The following is a 17163-nucleotide window of genomic DNA, read 5'->3' on the forward strand; positions in this document are numbered from 1 at the left end:
CCCAGTAAGTATCTCCTCCCTCTACATCTGTACAATGTGTGGAGCCAAATTTACATGCTACCCCGGACCTGAGTTGCACTCGATTAGTATTTATTTTTACGTCGGCTACGTAATCTTGCAGCGTAATTCTTATGCTTGCGAGTACGATTACGTCTGTCCATGTTCCATAGGGATCGGAATACGCTCCTCCGATACATTCCCCGTCGTTGTCCACACTTCCAGCGAGCGTTATTGGACGAGTTGTAGTTTGATTTGATCTTAGACCGGTTATATAGGTATGCCCCATTTGATAAGTACCATAATCGTGCATTCGTTTGCATATATCTCGGGGTATTTCCTCTATGTATGAATATTTTCCGTTATATACGTCCATAGTGTGAGAGAACATTCCGCACCTTTTTATTAATCGGTCTATTTCAACTTTACACTGTATTATTTTCACGGATTCAAATTCATTAATTTGAAGTAATTGTATATATGCTTGTTCACGTTTAACGTTTTGTGGTGGAATGTCACACTCTTCGATAGTTAGTAAGGATAATGTTGTTAAATTCGCTGAAGGAGATCCGCAATCGTACCCTATTATTCCAAGAGTTTGGTAAAATTTGATTAATACTACTAGTATCGCGATTAGTCGTTTAATGTTGTTATCCATCTGAAAGTTTACATAATTATTTCTTCGATAATTATTCCTTATTGGTAGGTTTGATATGTGAAATTCGTAAGCGGTTAGGATGTACAATTCGGCTATTCTTTTTTATTCTAATTTTTACGTTGTTTTTATTCAAGATTTCTAGAATTTCGTAAGGCCCAATATATTGATCTCCGAATTTACCTGGTTTTGGACCTTTTAATAAAAATACTTGATCTCCCGGTTTAAAGGTTTGCGGGTTGATTTTTCTATCATAATAATTTTTTGATCTAATTTTGGCTTGAATTACGTTATCGCGTGCGTTTCCCTGAATTGCGTGAAGCTGAGTGACAAGATTTATTAAATATTCGTCGTAATTTGCTAATTTATCCCCAGGAGGTAGAAGTTCGTTCGATGGAACGCGTGCTATCTTTCCAAAAACCAGCTCATATGGAGTGTGCTTTGTTGCTTCATGTACGCTTGTATTATAATTAAACATAGCAAGGCTAATCCATCTATCCCATTGTTTTTGTTCATTTGCGTATTGTTTTAAATATTCGCCTAATGCGTGATGTGATCTTTCTAAGGATCCGTTTGATTGAGGATGGAAGGCTGTTGTACGAAATTTACGAATTTTAAACAATTTTGCAATTTTCTTTATTAGGTCGCTAAGGAAATTTCTGCCTTGATCCGTTAATATTGCTTTTGGTGCTCCAAGTACGCAAATAAATCGGTCTACAAAAGCTTCTGCGATGGTTTCGGAAGTTTGATTCGGTAATGGTATTCCCATGCAAAATTTAGTTAATTGATCTTGTAATGTCAGAATATATTCGTTTCCTCTTTCGGTTTTAGGTAAAGGACCTACGATATCCATAGCTACTTTATCAAAGGAAGATCCTGGTGTATCTGTAATTATCATAGGTTGTTTTGTTTTTACTCGGACTAGTTTTTTCAATTGACATTGTAAACATAGTTGTATATACTGTTGAACATCTGCTTTTAAGTTTTCCCAGTAATAATTATGTTTTATTCGGTTATAAGTTTTTGTGACTCCCCGGTGTCCTCCCGTTGGTAAGCAATGCATTTCACTGATTATAACGGAACATAAGTCCTTCGGTGGATATTTAATTAGTCCGTGGCAAACAATAACTTTAGTAGGAGCGTCACCGAATATTGATTGTATATGTGATTTAACGTCATTCCATGGGACATTATTAATGAACTCGGTTTTTGCGATACTAAATGTTTCTAATTTTAAGTCTTCGGTTATATTTCGTAAGTCTGTTAAGATTTTAATAATTTGGTTAAGGGTAGTCGTAGGGCCTTCTCGCTGTCCCTCGCTGATGGGTAAAACCAGATGATAATGATTTTTATGTTTTATAGCCTTAGTTTTTCCTAAGACAAGAAATCCTAGGTTCGGAAGCTCTTTTCGTTCGAAAAGTTTTTGTGAGCCTGAATCTAAAGGTGTTCCCTGAGTGTCGACGAAATATACCATGTTATCTTTTCGTAAAAATAATAATTCTCGAGAGTCTATAACGTTACCATGAATTATTCTATTTTCAATAAATGCGGGTTTTCTTTTTCTCGATTTTAAATTTTGGTTGATAATATCTTCCTCGTTTTCTTCTTCTTCTTCTTCTTTTTCACTGTTAGAATCTTTATCCGGCGGGTCGTTTCTTTCTCCAATCTCTTCAATCTTTCCGTCGTTATGCAATTCGTCGGTTATTTTATTTTGCTCAATATTTTGTCTTGCAGTTCGGCTTCTTGTTTGAATTTTGTTTTGTTTAGGAGGATCATGTATTAAAGCCTTTTCGGTAATTGATAGATGATCTGGTTCATTTAGTTCTGTTAGTGTAAATGGAAGAATATCGTTATTGTTATTTAATAAATCGCTTTCAGGTATTATTTTTTCGTTTTCTTCCATATCGGAAAGATATAAATGAAAATCGTCATCTCCTTCTTCTTCTTCGCTATCGGATTTTTCTAATAGTTCGGCAATTAATCTTGCATCTTTAGGGCTATCTGGGTTTAAAAGTTTCTTGGTTTTCAAAATTTTACAATCTATTTCTTCGATATTTACAGGATTTCTGTACAATACGTCTGCGTTTACGTTTGTTTTTCCCGCTTTGTATACGACCTCATAATCGTATTCTGCTAATTTTAATCTCCAACGAAGTATTCGCATATTTGCATCTTGTGCGTTTTTAAACCACATCAAGGGTTTATGATCTGTAACTAAAGTGAATTTTCTTCCGTATAAGTATGGTCGAAAATGTTTAACGCAATATACAATAGCTAACGCTTTCTTTTCGTAAGTATCGTATTTTAATTCGTTATCTGTTAGGGTTCGTGAGGCGTATGCTATCGGTAGGACTTTATTTATCTCTCCTTGTGATAATATTCCTCCAACGGCTATTCCTGATGCATCAGTAGTTAGAATAAATGGTTTAGAAAAATCTGGATATTGTAGTGTTGGTTCTTCGCATAGTTTTTGTTTTAAGATTTCGAAGGATTCTTCTTGCACGGAGGCCCACTCGAAGCGGGTGTCGTTTTTTAATAAATTTGTTAATGGTTTGGCAAATTTGGAAAAGTTCGGTATAAAGCGTCTGTAATATCCTGCAAGTCCTAAAAATTGTTTAATATTTTTAGGTGTTTTAGGTCTTGGAAATCGTTGTACTGCTTCTAATTTTTTCGGATCTGGTTTTACTCCGTCTTTACTGATTACGTGTCCCAGGTAAGTTACTTTTGTTTTTAAAAATTCACATTTGTCTGGTTGTAGTTTTAAATTAGCTTCTCGGAGACGTTCCATTAAAATGTTGTATTTTCTTTCGTGTTCTTCCAACGAGGTTGCGTAGATAACGATATCGTCCATATAAACAAATAATTCCTTGCCTTGTAACCCAGTTAACACTAAGTCCATTAGGCGTTGGAAAGTAGCCGGAGCGTTTTTTAGACCGAACGGCATACGGTCAAATTCGTAATGTCCAAAAGGAGTAGTAAAAGCTGTTTTATGACCGTCTTCGCGGTTCATTTTTATTTGATGAAATCCTGATGCTAAGTCGCATACCGAAAAATATCTAGCTCCTCCTAATTGATCTAATATATCGACGATATTCGGTAAAGGATATGCGTCTCCGATGGTTTTGTCATTTAAAGCGCGAAAATCTAATACCATTCTCCATCGTTTGTTTCCCTTGGAATCTTCTTTCTTCGGCACGATCCATATAGGCGTGTTATATGGCGATTGTGAGTGTTTTACGATTCCTCCTTGTAACAGTTCTTCTACCTGCTTGTTTATTTCTTCTTTATGAATTTGCGGAAATCGATACTGACGAGTGTTTATTGGTTGGTCATCTGTAGTAGGTATTCGATGTTGTAATACGTGAGTTGCGGTTAATTTTTCTCCAGGGATATGAAATCGATCTTGACTGTCCGTTATTAATTTTATAATGCTTTTTCTCTCTGCTTCATTTAAATGTTCTAGACGCAATGATTCTATGATTTCGGCGGGTCGATTCTTTCCTTTTTCCTCGGAAATTGTTAGACAATTATGCAAATTATAATTTCCAAGTTCTTGTTTTCTTTTATATCTTGTTTTGCGTTTTTGCATAAATTTTTCTAAAATTACTTGAGATTTATTCAACAAAGATATAAGGATTTTTGAAGACGGTTTATTTTTATTTTTAATATTTCGTAGATTCGAGTTTTTAATTTTTAAATTATATTTTTGAGCCTCTTCAGGGAGGTCTTTTATAGTAACATGAGAGGGTTTTAATTTATTTTCACTTTCTTCTTTAAATAATCCAACCTTAGGAAATTTGAGATCCAGGGAGGATATAGGACTTCTCCCCTTTTTGGAATGAGGTTGTGTCGAAATACGTAGTGAGGTTTGGTAATTTTCCTCCTCGCGATCGACGGAGCTAGGATTTTCTGACAAGGTTTGGAAATTTCCCTCCGAAATCCTAGAGTTATTCCCTTCTTGAGAGGATTGATAATTTCTCTCTTCGAGGGTTTTTAAATTAATCAAATTTTTAGGAGAGGGTTGGTAACTTCTCCCTCCAGGAGTGGTTAGATTTATTGGATTTTCAGGAGAGGTTTGGTAATTTCCCTCTCCAAGGATTTTTGAATTGTTTATTTTTGTATTTTTCCTCCCAATTTTAATTTTTATCTCGTCTTCGGTTTTAATTTTATTCTTATTTTTATTTTCTTCTTTGTTTAAAGTTGTTTCTTCGTCTTCATAATTAATTTCTTCGATAATAATTTTTTCTTCATCCACATTTTCACTTCCATTTTCAATATCCATATTATTTTCATAATCGTATTCATTATGTATAAATGTTCCGTTAGTGGTTTCTTCTTTTTCCTTATTCAGAGCCTCGGTCTTCGAATCATGGTCATCTAATAATTCGCTGAACGGTTTTAAGCGCAAGGTCGGGACATGTACTTCTGCCTCTTCATCTAAAGTACTGATAACATTTAAGTATGCTTTTCCAGAAACATTTTCCACGATGGTATCTCCTAAATAAATTCCATGTGCTATCTTTAATCTTGGTATGTAGCCTATTTGTATTTCTGGATTTTTTATTCTTACATAAAATAATGATTCGGATCGCGGAGCTACGATAATGGCTTCAGGCGATAAGAAAGGTATGTTGATTCCGGAGACATCCAAGTGCCCTTGTGCGTAATCTATCTTCGATGAAGTTTGTTTAAAGAAGTCGTTTCCTAATATGCCGGATTGTGAAATTGGAAAATCGTTAGATACAATATGGAATATAACCGGTGTTTCAAAAAGAGTTAATGTAATTTCACCTAAGGTATACACAGGGTAATTATTTATACCGTTCAACTTAAGGATATTAGTGTAATTAATATTTATATCTTCAGGAACGAGATTTTCTTTAATTATATTAGGTCCAGATCCCGTGTCTAGCATAAAGGTTATATTAGCAGTTAAATTACCGATGTTGATTTGAACGGTAGGCACGCGACTATGTTTGTCGAGGTTTACCGTCACGGGCCTTATGGTAGTCCTGTCCTTATCTACTTGGCTACCTGGGTTTTGGGCGGGTGCGGCTCTCGTTCGGACCCCTGCTGTGCACCCGACGTCGAGGGACCGTTGTAGTTTCCCTGATTATTTTCCTTCTTTCGAAAGTTACTGGCATGGCGTAATTGACAATTTTCGAGAAGATGACCTCGCTCCTTACAATAGCGGCAGAATAAGGAATTCCTGGATCCCGTTTGTTGGTTTAGTTTTGATCGACAATCTTTAGCAATGTGTCCAAAGTTGTTGCAAATTTGACAAGTTACGCGAGTTTTGTTTTCCGTATAACGTTGTTCGTTCTGTTTCTTCCAGCAATTATTTGCAGAATGGCCGGGTCTCTCGCAACATTGACAAATTACCGAGATTTTATTGTTATTAGTATTATTCTGTCGGCAAGATTTTGCATCATGACCGGATTTTAAGCATAATTGACAAGTTATTAATCTTCCTTGAACTACGTTTACCGGGCGGCGAAGTTGTGGATCGCGGAAGCGGCATTTCTCTGCTCCATGCCCACGTTTTTTACAGATTTGACATACTAATATTGCGGTTCCTAAATCAATCTGGTTATTAACTTGTTGAGGGGTTTGTAAATATTTTCTACAGTTACTACCTACATGCCCTTCCTTATAACAGATTTGACAAGTTTCCCTTAGGCTGTTAGTTTTTTGTTTACCTGCTATTCCCTGTCGTAAATCTGTCATTGCTCTGATTTCTCTCTCTATCCTTATAGCGTCGGCTGCGGTTGCTTGTACATCTGGTAAATTTCTTGAAACTCGTTGCTCGATTTCTGGTATTAGCCCTTTTTTAAAACATTTGCACATGTCCTTTTCTAATGATGCTTTAATACTTTGGTCAGATAACACGTTTCCGGAACTTCTATATGCTTCTAAAATTTGTTTCCCAAGAATTTTTACCCTATTTGCATAATTAATAATATCTTCATCACTCTTTTGATATATGCAACCTAATTCTCCTTGTAATTGATAAACGTTTTTTACAGGTCCATAAATTTGTTTTAAATATTTAGTTAAATGAGAAACGCTATCAAAATCTTGATTTTGTATTGTGCGGCGAGCCTCACCTATTATCCTAGTTCTTATTATTTTAGTAAACTGTGATTCAGCCTCATTAGGCAACATAGATTTCGCTTCTTCACATCCTTCAATAAAATAATTTAGTGGAATATTCTGACCGTCAAAATAAGGGACGGCTTCGACCGCGTATTTCAAAGTAGCGAAAGGATTATTTTGAGTCATGTTGCCGTTGGTACCGCTCGGGTCTTTCCTTTTTTCAGATTTATTAAATTCAGGTATAATAGTCTTATCGCAGGAATCGGCAAAATGAGATTCGGCCGCTGACTCGCTAAACTTTTTTTCGAAATCTTTTTCAATTACAGTTTCGTCTAATGAAAAATTAATGTTTTTAGTGGTTTTGTTAGGAGTGGAAGTGTGATGTGTTTCTGATTTGTTAGATTTTGTTCGATTGTATGTTTCCTGAGCAAACTGAAAATTTCGTTCTACTTCGTCTTTATCAGCTGTACCTCTTGTCCCTTTACTCATTCCAGTTTAAAAGATCGCACATTACAATCCCGGACGAGCCCCCAAAATTTAAAGAACAGTATGTTACGTCCAGACTCGAGGAAGGATGAGTCGACGGAAGGACGCAACAACTATCTTTTATTTTCCCGAAGTTAAACGTCTCGTGGCGTTCGGAATCGGGTCGAACGAACTGATAGGTCCGCAAAGCAGGTAAACGACCGTTCGGATCGCTATTACGCTGTTTATTCAGACGTTCGTTCGGTGGCCCCTTTTCGGTCAGGGAATTTAATCCCTTTTACGCGGGATGGGACCTAGTGCGATCTTCGTACTGGGATCGAGAGAGGGGTTAAGAAATGTTTAATTAATAAAAAAATTATCTTTTCGATATCAATTTATTCTTCCGTTGGAAAATTAGTACTCTGCGTTGATACCACTGCTTTATTTATTTTTAGGCGACTGGCGCGGTTTCGTCACCGGTCTCTCGCGTCTTTCCCACGGTTCCTCATAGCTATTGATATTGATAAGTGACTAAATGTTTAAAGAAATACGTGGCGCAAGATGCTCTATTTACTGAACGACTTATTTTTATCACCGATCGATTATCGTTGCCGCAACATTGCGGTAGGAAGGAATCGTGGAGTCGCCAGGACGTAACACTATAAATGATTGTATTTCTTTTACCTTGGTCGGTGTTGGGAATTCTCGTACTGTTTTTAATTTAGAAGGATCAGGCATGATTCCGTTTTCGGTTACTATATGAGTAGGAAAGTAAGGCCGGTTCTGGCTCAGTTTTTCGTGAGTGTGAGAGAGAGGGTACCGTTGGGGAGTAAGAGAGAGAGATAGATTTGGAGCAGTTTGTAGGCGCTCGAGGGATGGAGAGCGGGCTGGGCGGGTGCATGGGGGGGTAAGTAGGGTGAGAAGGGAAGCGCGGCCGGGGGAAGCGGTGGGTACGAGTCGCCGAGAGCGCTCGAGAGATGGCGCTCGGGGGTGGCGGTTCCTCCCGATTCGCGACCTTGACGCGACTCGTTCTTTAGGGGCGCGCGCCGCTTCTAGCGCGCGATCCGCTGTCACGATTCTTCGGGGGGGCGCGCCGCTTCTAGCGCGCGATCCGCTGTCGCGATTCTTCGGGGGCGGGGGATCGTCGGTGGGCGGTCGAGCGGACGGAGGGGCGTCCCTCGTCGCTCCGCTCTTCTCGAGGCGCGCGTTAGCGGCGATACGAGCGCGCTTATCGCGTTTCGGGGCGAGTTTTTTTCCATTTTCCAGCGACGTCGCGCGTCCGGTGACGAGACGCGTCCGAGAACGAGTTTCCGGTTCGGTTAATCGAAGGCGCGTCCTCGCTATTTTTCCCAGTTATAAAAGGACGCCGCGACGGTCTCGAGGTATTAGTACGTTCGAGAATATTTCGCGGCGCGATGAAGCGCGCGCCGAGCGCTTTAACGAGATTAGCCGGAAGAGCGGTGAATGTTCGAATCGGAAGTATCGAGGATATATGGAATTTGGAGATACCGAATTGTTTGAAGAAAGAACTACGCGAACGTTATATAGAGGACCGTTTGTACTGTATAGAAAAGATCGGCTTCGCGGAAGAGTTCGTGCGAGAGGCGAGCGAGACGCGATTCGACGAGCCTTTCGCTAATGTCGGAGCCGATGGCTATTTCCTTTATCGCAATTGGAAACAGCAATACGGAATTCCGAAATTTTCGTGGGAGGTGAATCACGTCGTGCATTGTTTCTTTAAGTTCGGTTGCCGATTCGAGAACGGAAATTATTTCGAGGAGAACGAGAGATATTGCGCGTATTGCGCGCGTAGCTCGAGTTTCGCGAAAAGCGTATCGACGCACGTGACGAAAACGGTGTATAGCGAGATGGTGCCCACTTGCGATCTCGTCGACGAGGTTTTCGACGTGTCGAATAATTGGTGCGCCGGCTGCGAGACGAGAGCTTTGTTCTACATCGAGAATTACGACGAGGAAGAAACGTGGTTTATTTGTAAAAAATCTTGGCGTTCGTTAGACGACGAGTGACGAATCGAGAAACGATGGATGCGCGCGATCTTCTCGATAGCGCGCGGGACGTCGCGACGGAGGACGCGTATCGCGCGTGGGCGCAACGGTGCGACGTGTGTCTCGAGTCTCTGCGGGAGAGATGTCGAGGCGAGCGCCGAGGGAGATCGACCGGAGCGATCAATTCTCTTGTCGCTCGAATCGTTCGATTGACGGGCGCGAGAGACGATCTGCGTCGACGTTTCGAACGCGTGGGAGGCGGTGTAGAGGGACGCGAGGGATTCTCGTGGTCCGAGATCGAGACGGCTTTCTCTAGACGCGTTTTAACTGGCGCGGTTATTAATTTCGATTATATCGAACCTCGACGATTTCTCGAGGACGCTAGAGATACCGTGCTCGATCGAATACGCGATGTTATGAATGAATATAACGGTGTAAAAGTCAATACCGTGTTTGTTGGCGAGTTCGTTTCGGGTGACAAGATCGATGTTAAGACTATTGTTACGAAGAATTATCCGCTTCTACCTCTTTCCGACTTGCGAGAGTGGTACGAGAAGCGAGTGGTCGACGCTACTCTAGCCTCGTTGGAAGAATTTCAGGAGCGCGATAGCGGATGGGCGTTATCGCGAATATTCAATTTAACGGTGAACGTGAACAGATACAATCCTATGCGCGCGGGATGCCACGTCAAATTACCGCGAGAGATCGTGTTGAAGAAAGCGGTAATAAACGTGCGATCTAATGACAATGCGTGTTTCGCATGGGCGGTGGTCGCCGCTTTGTATCCAGCTGAAAAAAACGCGGGTCGGGAATCTTCGTACCCGCATTACACGACAGTGCTGAATCTGAAGGGCGTTAAATTTCCTATGAGTTTGAACAAAATTACTAGATTCGAGCGTATTAACGACATATCTATTAATGTGTATACCGTTCGAAATAAAAAGGAGGGAAAAGGCGGTTGTCGCGTTGTTCCTCTGCGTCTCACTGACGATAAAAAGGACAGACACATTAATCTGCTGTATTTTGACGATATGACGCGACGAGATAACGCGACGCATTTCGCGTGGATCAAGAATCTGTCGCGACTCGTCGACTCGCAACTGAGCGGTACACGACATAAATCGCATATATGCGATCAGTGAGTACTAATTAAAAAAATCGTCGCGCGATGTTGATAATGCGCGCGATTTAAAAATGTGCGTTATGTCGCAGATGCATGCACTATTTTCGAACGAGCGATAAGTTATCGGCTCACAGCGTGGACTGCGGAAGGATGAACGAGTGCGCTATAGTCCTTCCTACCAAAGACGACAAATGGTTAGAGTTTCGCAACTATAGTAGAAAGGAGCGACTTCCATTCGTGGTGTACGCTGATCTCGAATGCGTACTGAAGAAGAAAGAGGGGAGGAGAACGTCGAATACATCTATCGTTCAGCATCACGAAGTCTATAGCGCCGGATATTACGCGCGATGCGCGCTCAATAGCTCGACCTACAGAGCTTATCGCGGTGAAAATTGCGTATTGTGGTTCGTTAAAGAACTGCATGATCTAGCGCTTCGCGCAAAGATTATTCTCGATATCGATGCTCCTATGACGAATCTTACATCGGATGAATGGGAGAGATTCGTAAACGCGACGCGCTGCAGCATATGCGAGAAACCGTTCGAATCGGGAGACGCTCGCGTGCGCGATCACTGTCATCTGACTGGACGGTACAGAGGTCCGGCGCATTCGAATTGTAATTTAAATTATAAGGATATTTACGTAATTCCCGTATTCTTTCACAATTTATCGGGTTACGACGCGCATTTTATCATTAAAGATGTAGCTAACGCTTTTCCTGGTAGCGTGGAAATATTACCGATAACGAAAGAAACGTATATCTCTTTCACGAAGAACGTCGAAGATGCGTGGGACGAGGGATGGTTCAGGAAACGCTTGGAATTGCGTTTCGTGGATTCTTTCAAATTTCTAAGCGCGAGTCTCGAGAAATTGGCGTCGTATCTAGACAAAAGCGAGTTGAGAGTCGCGCGTTCGGAATTTTCTGATCTTAGCGACGCCGATTTCGAGCTTCTCGCGCGAAAGGGTGTATTTCCGTACGAGTATGTCGACGACGTGAATAAATTGTTGGAAACTTGTCTATCGCCGCGCGAGGCTTTTCACAGTTCGCTAAACGATAACGCGATATCTGAGAGCGATTACGCGCGCGCGATAAGAGTCTGGGAGCGATTTCGTGTCGAAACGTTAGGCGATTATAGCGATTTGTATTTAAAGACCGACGTTCTTCTATTGGCCGATGTCTTCGAAAATTTTCGCGACGCGTGTATGAGAAGTTATAATTTAGATCCCGCGTATTATTATACGTTACCGGGATACACATGGGACGCTATGTTAAAGTATACGGGTGTGCGATTCGAATTATTAACCGACATCGATATGGTGATGTTCGTGGAACGCGGAATACGCGGCGGGCTAAGTCAATGTTCCAACAGATACGCGCGCGCTAATAACAAGTATTTACAGTCGTACGATCCTTCGGAACCATCGTCGTATCTCATGTACTTCGATATAAATAATTTGTATGGATGGGCAATGTGTCAATCGTTGCCTTACGAAAATTTTCGATGGGTCGATAACGTTACGAGTGTTGACTTAATGTCCGTGACATCGGACTCGCCTATCGGTTATATTCTAGAGGTCGACCTTGCATATCCGTCCGACCTTCACGATTCTCACGCTGACTTGCCATTCTGCCCGACGCGCGATAAGCCGCCCGGAAAACGAGACGAGAAGCTTCTCGCTGTACGATAAGAGCCGTTACGTAATATATTATCGCAATTTGCAGCAATGCGTTCGACACGGATTACGCGTTACGAAAATACACAGAATATTGCGATTCGCGCAATCTTCATGGCTGCGCGAATACATCGAACTGAATACGCGATTACGAATTAACGCGAAAAACGAGTTCGAGAAAAATCTATACAAATTAATGAATAACGCCGTGTTTGGCAAAACTATGGAGAACGTGCGCAATCATTCGAATGTTCGACTCGTGACTCGATGGGACGGACGATACGGCGCGGAGGCGATGATCGCGAAGCCGAACTTTCACAGTAGAAGCGTTTTCGCGGAGGATCTCGTAGCTGTAGAATTGCGCAAACTCGAGATTAAGTTCAATAAACCGATCTATGTGGGTATGTGCATTCTCGACATATCTAAGATTCGTTTATACGAATTTCACTACGAGTACATGTTACCATTGTATCGAGATAAATGTAAAATAATGTACACCGATACGGATAGTCTCATTTATCGCGTCGAGTGCGAAGACGTGTACGAGAATATGAAGCGCGATATCGACAAATTCGATACGAGCGATTACGCAACGGACAACGCGTACGGTATGCCTCTCGCTAATAAGAAAATACCCGGTGCGATGAAGGATGAGAACGCTGGCGCGATTATGACCGAATTTATCGGACTCAGAGCGAAGTACGCGCTGCGAGTCGACGGTAAAAGCGATACAAAAAGAATCAAGGGTGTTACGAGCGGCGTCGTCGCGAGAACGATAACATTTGACGATTACGCGCGCTGTCTTCGACAAGGAATCGAGATGAAGCGCGAACAGTTTTGTATAAGATCCGAGTTACACGAGATGTATACAGTATCGGAGTTGAAGATCGCGCTCAGTCCGCACGATGACAAGCGAAACACGATATCGGGAACTACGGATACGTTACCGTGGGGACATTATAAAATACCGCTGTAAGGAGCGAAAAAAACGTATATCAAGAAAATACTATACGTTTTTTAAAATATTTAAACTTTAGTAGTTTATTGTTAGTATAAACATATTTTATAAATAATATATTACCATCGTATTTTCGATATAATTCGCGGTCGCGTCGAAAATAATAGTTCGAGAAAAACTTCTAACTGAAATACATATTTTTAACTCAAAAGAAAAAATTATACCGAAGAGACGCGTTTCTAAATTTCATATCAAAGTATACAAGTTTTACATTACAGGCTTGTGTTCTTTGATTTGGAATTTCAAGACTCAAAACATTCGTGAACGTTTTACGTTGATTAACATTCTACGAATTATCGTGAAGAGACGCGTTTCTAAATTTTATATCAAAGTATATAAATTTTACATCACAGATTTGTATTCTTTGATTTGAAATTTCGAGACTCGAAACATCGGTGAACGTTCTACGAATCGTTTCGAAGAACACGCGTTTTGCACGAATAATATAATTTAAATATAATTTAAATATAGTTTATTGTAATAGATTTTAATAAAACTGAAAATATTCGATCGGTCTTATTTATAATAATAGATTTTAATAATAAAAATGGATCGGTCTTATTTATAATAGATTTTAATAAAAAATCGTGGAAATGTTCGATCAGTCTTATATGTAATAGATTTTGTTAAAATCTATTATAAATAGGACTGATCGGACATTTTCACGATCTTTCTATTATGCTCTCGAAAGTGTTTTATATAGGATAATGTGAAAAAAATGTTAATGCGAGTTTTGATGTTATCATAGTGACGTAATAGAGAATATATACAGAGCGCGAGAAAGAGTACGTATAAAGTTTGAAAGAGAGAACGCAGGATACGGCGGCCGCATAGCGGCGCAAGAGAGAACTTGTATAGAACGCGAGAAAAAATTCGTATATAACGTCAAAAAAACAAACTCGCGCGTGTTTTTGCGATGTAAAAGTCATAGAAACCACCATTCTGTTTAAGTCTCGGCTGATCTAGACTCGATTTGGCAAATTCTCGCGTTCTCTCTCATTAGCATAGAGCATATATCATGCTACATATGCAAACGGGAGAGAACGCAACGAAGCTTACCATAAATCGAGGCGAGATTAGCCGCGAATTAGACAGAGCGACGATTTCCATGACTCTTTATTATATTCTTGAAAGTGTTATATATAGAGCAACGCGGAAAAAAGGTCACCGCGAGATACGACGTTCGCTTAACAATGCGATGAAGAATGAATATAAAATATAAGAAAGAGTCCGTATAAAGCGCAAAAGAGAGAACGCAGGATGTGGCGGCCGCGTAGCGGCGCGAGAAAGAATTTATGTGAAACGCGAGAGAAAACTTTTTCACAAGCCCTAATTTTAATTGTATTGTATTATTTTTTTCTTTGTTTTATATATAATTATACGATTATTTTGGTTTTAACATGTCCACAATTTTTTCTAAGATTTTTTTGTTCTTGGTAACACGAGGTTTAATATATTTAATATATGTATAGTTATAATATTTAATTGTATAGTTATAATATTTAATATATGTAGTTTTATTTAATAAAAATACATTTTTATCATAATACACAGCTGTTTTATTTATCCAAGAATTGTGCGATTCGTCCATTCCTAACCATTTTACGTAAACCTCGTCGCCCTTTCGACGCAGCACCTTTTCTACGAGATATACGTCGGGATCGCCGACGCGTAGCAATTCGTGCTCGTAGAATCCTCCAGCGATCGGCTCGCCGCGCAAATCCTTTAACAGATACGTTACGGGATTAGTCCGTTGTATCTTAGTTATTCGAAAAATCTCTGTAGTCCAGTTGGGTGTAAAGCCTTTCTCGAAAATCGTCTTAAATTTACTAACGCGTACCGGATCGGCTACTTTGAATTTCGCCGGAGCCGCGATCTTTATATTGCTGTATACGGTATGTAAAAGTTTATCGGCGATCGCTGGAGTCACGTCGACAGGTCTCATACTTATAGTGCGATGTTTTCGCGCGTTATATTCCTCGATGAGTCGTGGTAACTCGTCGATCCACTTGTACGTTCCGTTTAGCGTGAAGTACTTCCACATAGAGTTTTTGAGTGTACGATTGAATCGTTCGACTATCGACGCTTTCATCACCGAATACGTCGAATAATGATTTACTCCGCGTTTCTTCGCGAAATTTCGCATATCGGAGTTGTAAAATTCTTTTCCTTTATCGGTCTGCAGATTTTTCAGACACCGCTTAGAGTCTCGCATTATTTTAGATAACGCTCGAGTAACCTCGTTTGCGCTTTTGCTCTTAAGCGGTACAGCCCATGCGTATTTGCTTAATGCATCGATAACGGTGAGTATGTAGTTGTGGCCTTTGTTGAGTCTCGCGTAAGGACGCATCTCGACCACATCCGCTTGCCATAGGTCGTCGTACTCGCGCACCGCAACGCGACGACGCGGGAAGTTTCTTCTCGCGGGCGCGTGCAATTCTTCGACTAGTCTTCGTTTTTCGACGCTCATAATTCTCTTCTCTTTCTCTCGAGAATATTGGATTGAATCTCTCTTTCGAGCGGATCGCCGCTCCCGCTAATCTCTCTTTCGAGCGGATCGCCGCTCCCGCTAATCTCTCTTTCGAGCGAATCGCCGCTCTTGCTAATCTTTGCCAGTTCCCTCACTCTTTTCGATAGCTCGTCCGCGTCTCTCTTCAATCGCGACGTTGAATTTTCCAATTCTCGTATCTTCGTCTCGGATTTCACCGCGGAATTCGCCGCGATGCGCGATTTTTGATTTAGTTCCCGTATTGTTTTACCTTGATTGAACATTATTTTATAATCGCTCGCGTTTCTCGTCGAGAACTCCGCCGCGTTGAGCGATATAGTTTTTTTCGCGATCTCGATTTGATCGCTTAAATCTTTAATTTGTTTATCCAAAACATCGATTCGTTTATCTAGAGCATTAGCGCTCGTTTCTATTCTCGAAATGGAATTTTCCACGGCGTCTATTCGTTTACTCAGAACGTCATCGCGCGCTTTTATCTCGGAAACGAAACTTTCCGCGACGTCTATTCGTTTACCCAAAGCACTATCGAGCTGAGCGAGTCTCGTGAACAGTAGAATGACGCCTTGCCCCGCCTCGTTCGCGTCTTTTCTCAATTGCGATGTGATTCCTTCGACGTAGCTTTTACTTGTCGCATCGGCGTCCTCCTCAGGTTGAGCCAAGCGTTTTATCTTGCGCTCTCTCGCGTCGTACTCGATGGAAGAACTTAGACACAGCGCGTTATCGCGCACGTAATTTCGCAGAGACTCGATAGCCGTACGTAGTCTTCCGGTTCTCGCGTCGTAGCCTCGGTTTCTTAGAGGTGAGCCGAATTTGCTCACGGACATCGCGAATTCCGCGTACGACTGCGACGGTCATCCACGCGACGGTTCGATTTATACGATTGCTCCTGTCTCGCGAAGCTCCTCGATTATCGATAGAATCTCGTTTTCGTGAGCGTTGTTGCCGGCTCGACGCGAAGCATCTAATAATCGCAGACGATCCACTAATTCGTTCGGATCGTCCCAATGGATGTAATTGATTTTATTGTTCGTGACACGCATAGTCGACGGTACGCGACCTGTGCCTGTTTTTTTCGCACCGCTGCCATGAATAAGCGGAGCGATAATGAATTTGTATTTGTATCCTTTATTTCCTAAGACAGACTTTTTAGCATCATGATCGCGTCTATGAGCGTTCGTTGTTAACAATATACTTCTGTATGTTAATTTATCCTTTTCTGTATATATGAGACTATTAGGAATTTTCATAAAAATTAATTCATACAAACCGGGAGTACCAATATATTTAATCTCATCTATGAATATGGAATCATTCGCGTCTACGTCAAATTGCTTATCGCCGAGCATCGCACTTTTCTCGCCGATGTAAACTCCGTAAACGTGATCGATCTCGTTCGGCGCTTCTCCGCCGAGAAGAGTCCCCATATATTTTCGCCCTAACGGTCCTAATCGACCGTGCGATATTTCGCGATCTTGAGAAATTCGCGAAATTTGTTTAACGGGTATTTCGAGCGTCGAGGGCGATTCGAGACTCTCGGATTCGAACGTTTCGTATTCTTCGGTTTCGTTTCGCGCGAATGGATCTCTTTCGACGAAAGACTCGTTTAATGGAGTAGAAACG

The 17163-nt window shown here is 41.0% G+C and overlaps 3 protein-coding genes across 3 annotated transcripts; 1 reads left to right on the forward strand and 2 right to left on the reverse strand.

The window, feature by feature from the left end:
* Positions 1 to 4944: 4944 nt before the first annotated feature.
* Positions 4945 to 7266, reverse strand: LOC138942362 (uncharacterized). The gene has a single exon (XM_070312545.1). It carries the CDS (start codon positions 7235 to 7237, stop codon positions 5675 to 5677), a length of 1563 nt encoding a protein of 520 aa, XP_070168646.1. The 5' UTR covers positions 7238 to 7266; the 3' UTR covers positions 4945 to 5674.
* Positions 7267 to 9635: 2369 nt separating this feature from the next.
* On the forward strand, positions 9636 to 10361 carry LOC138942417 (uncharacterized). The gene has a single exon (XM_070312636.1). It carries the CDS (start codon positions 9636 to 9638, stop codon positions 10359 to 10361), a length of 726 nt encoding a protein of 241 aa, XP_070168737.1.
* Positions 10362 to 15500: 5139 nt separating this feature from the next.
* On the reverse strand, positions 15501 to 16367 carry LOC138942481 (tropomyosin-like). Its single transcript, XM_070312718.1, has one exon. The coding sequence runs from the start codon at positions 16365 to 16367 to the stop codon at positions 15501 to 15503; it is 867 nt and encodes a 288-aa protein (XP_070168819.1).
* Between the last annotated feature and the right edge of the window lie 796 nt (positions 16368 to 17163).

The sequence above is a fragment of the Polyergus mexicanus genome, unplaced genomic scaffold, assembly GCF_030449975.1.
Source record: "Polyergus mexicanus isolate NDT 795.1 unplaced genomic scaffold, iyPolMexi1.0 SCAF_22, whole genome shotgun sequence".
In the NCBI taxonomy this organism is placed as follows: Eukaryota; Metazoa; Arthropoda; class Insecta; order Hymenoptera; family Formicidae; genus Polyergus; species Polyergus mexicanus.

What these genes read in the sequence shown, in the direction of transcription:
- LOC138942481 (XM_070312718.1), bottom strand. Translation starts at nt 16,367, where the DNA reads ATGTCCGTGAGCAAATTCGGCTCACCTCTAAGAAACCGAGGCTACGAC.
- LOC138942362 (XM_070312545.1), bottom strand. Translation starts at nt 7,237, where the DNA reads ATGAGTAAAGGGACAAGAGGTACAGCTGATAAAGACGAAGTAGAACGA.
- LOC138942417 (XM_070312636.1), top strand. Translation starts at nt 9,636, where the DNA reads ATGAATGAATATAACGGTGTAAAAGTCAATACCGTGTTTGTTGGCGAG.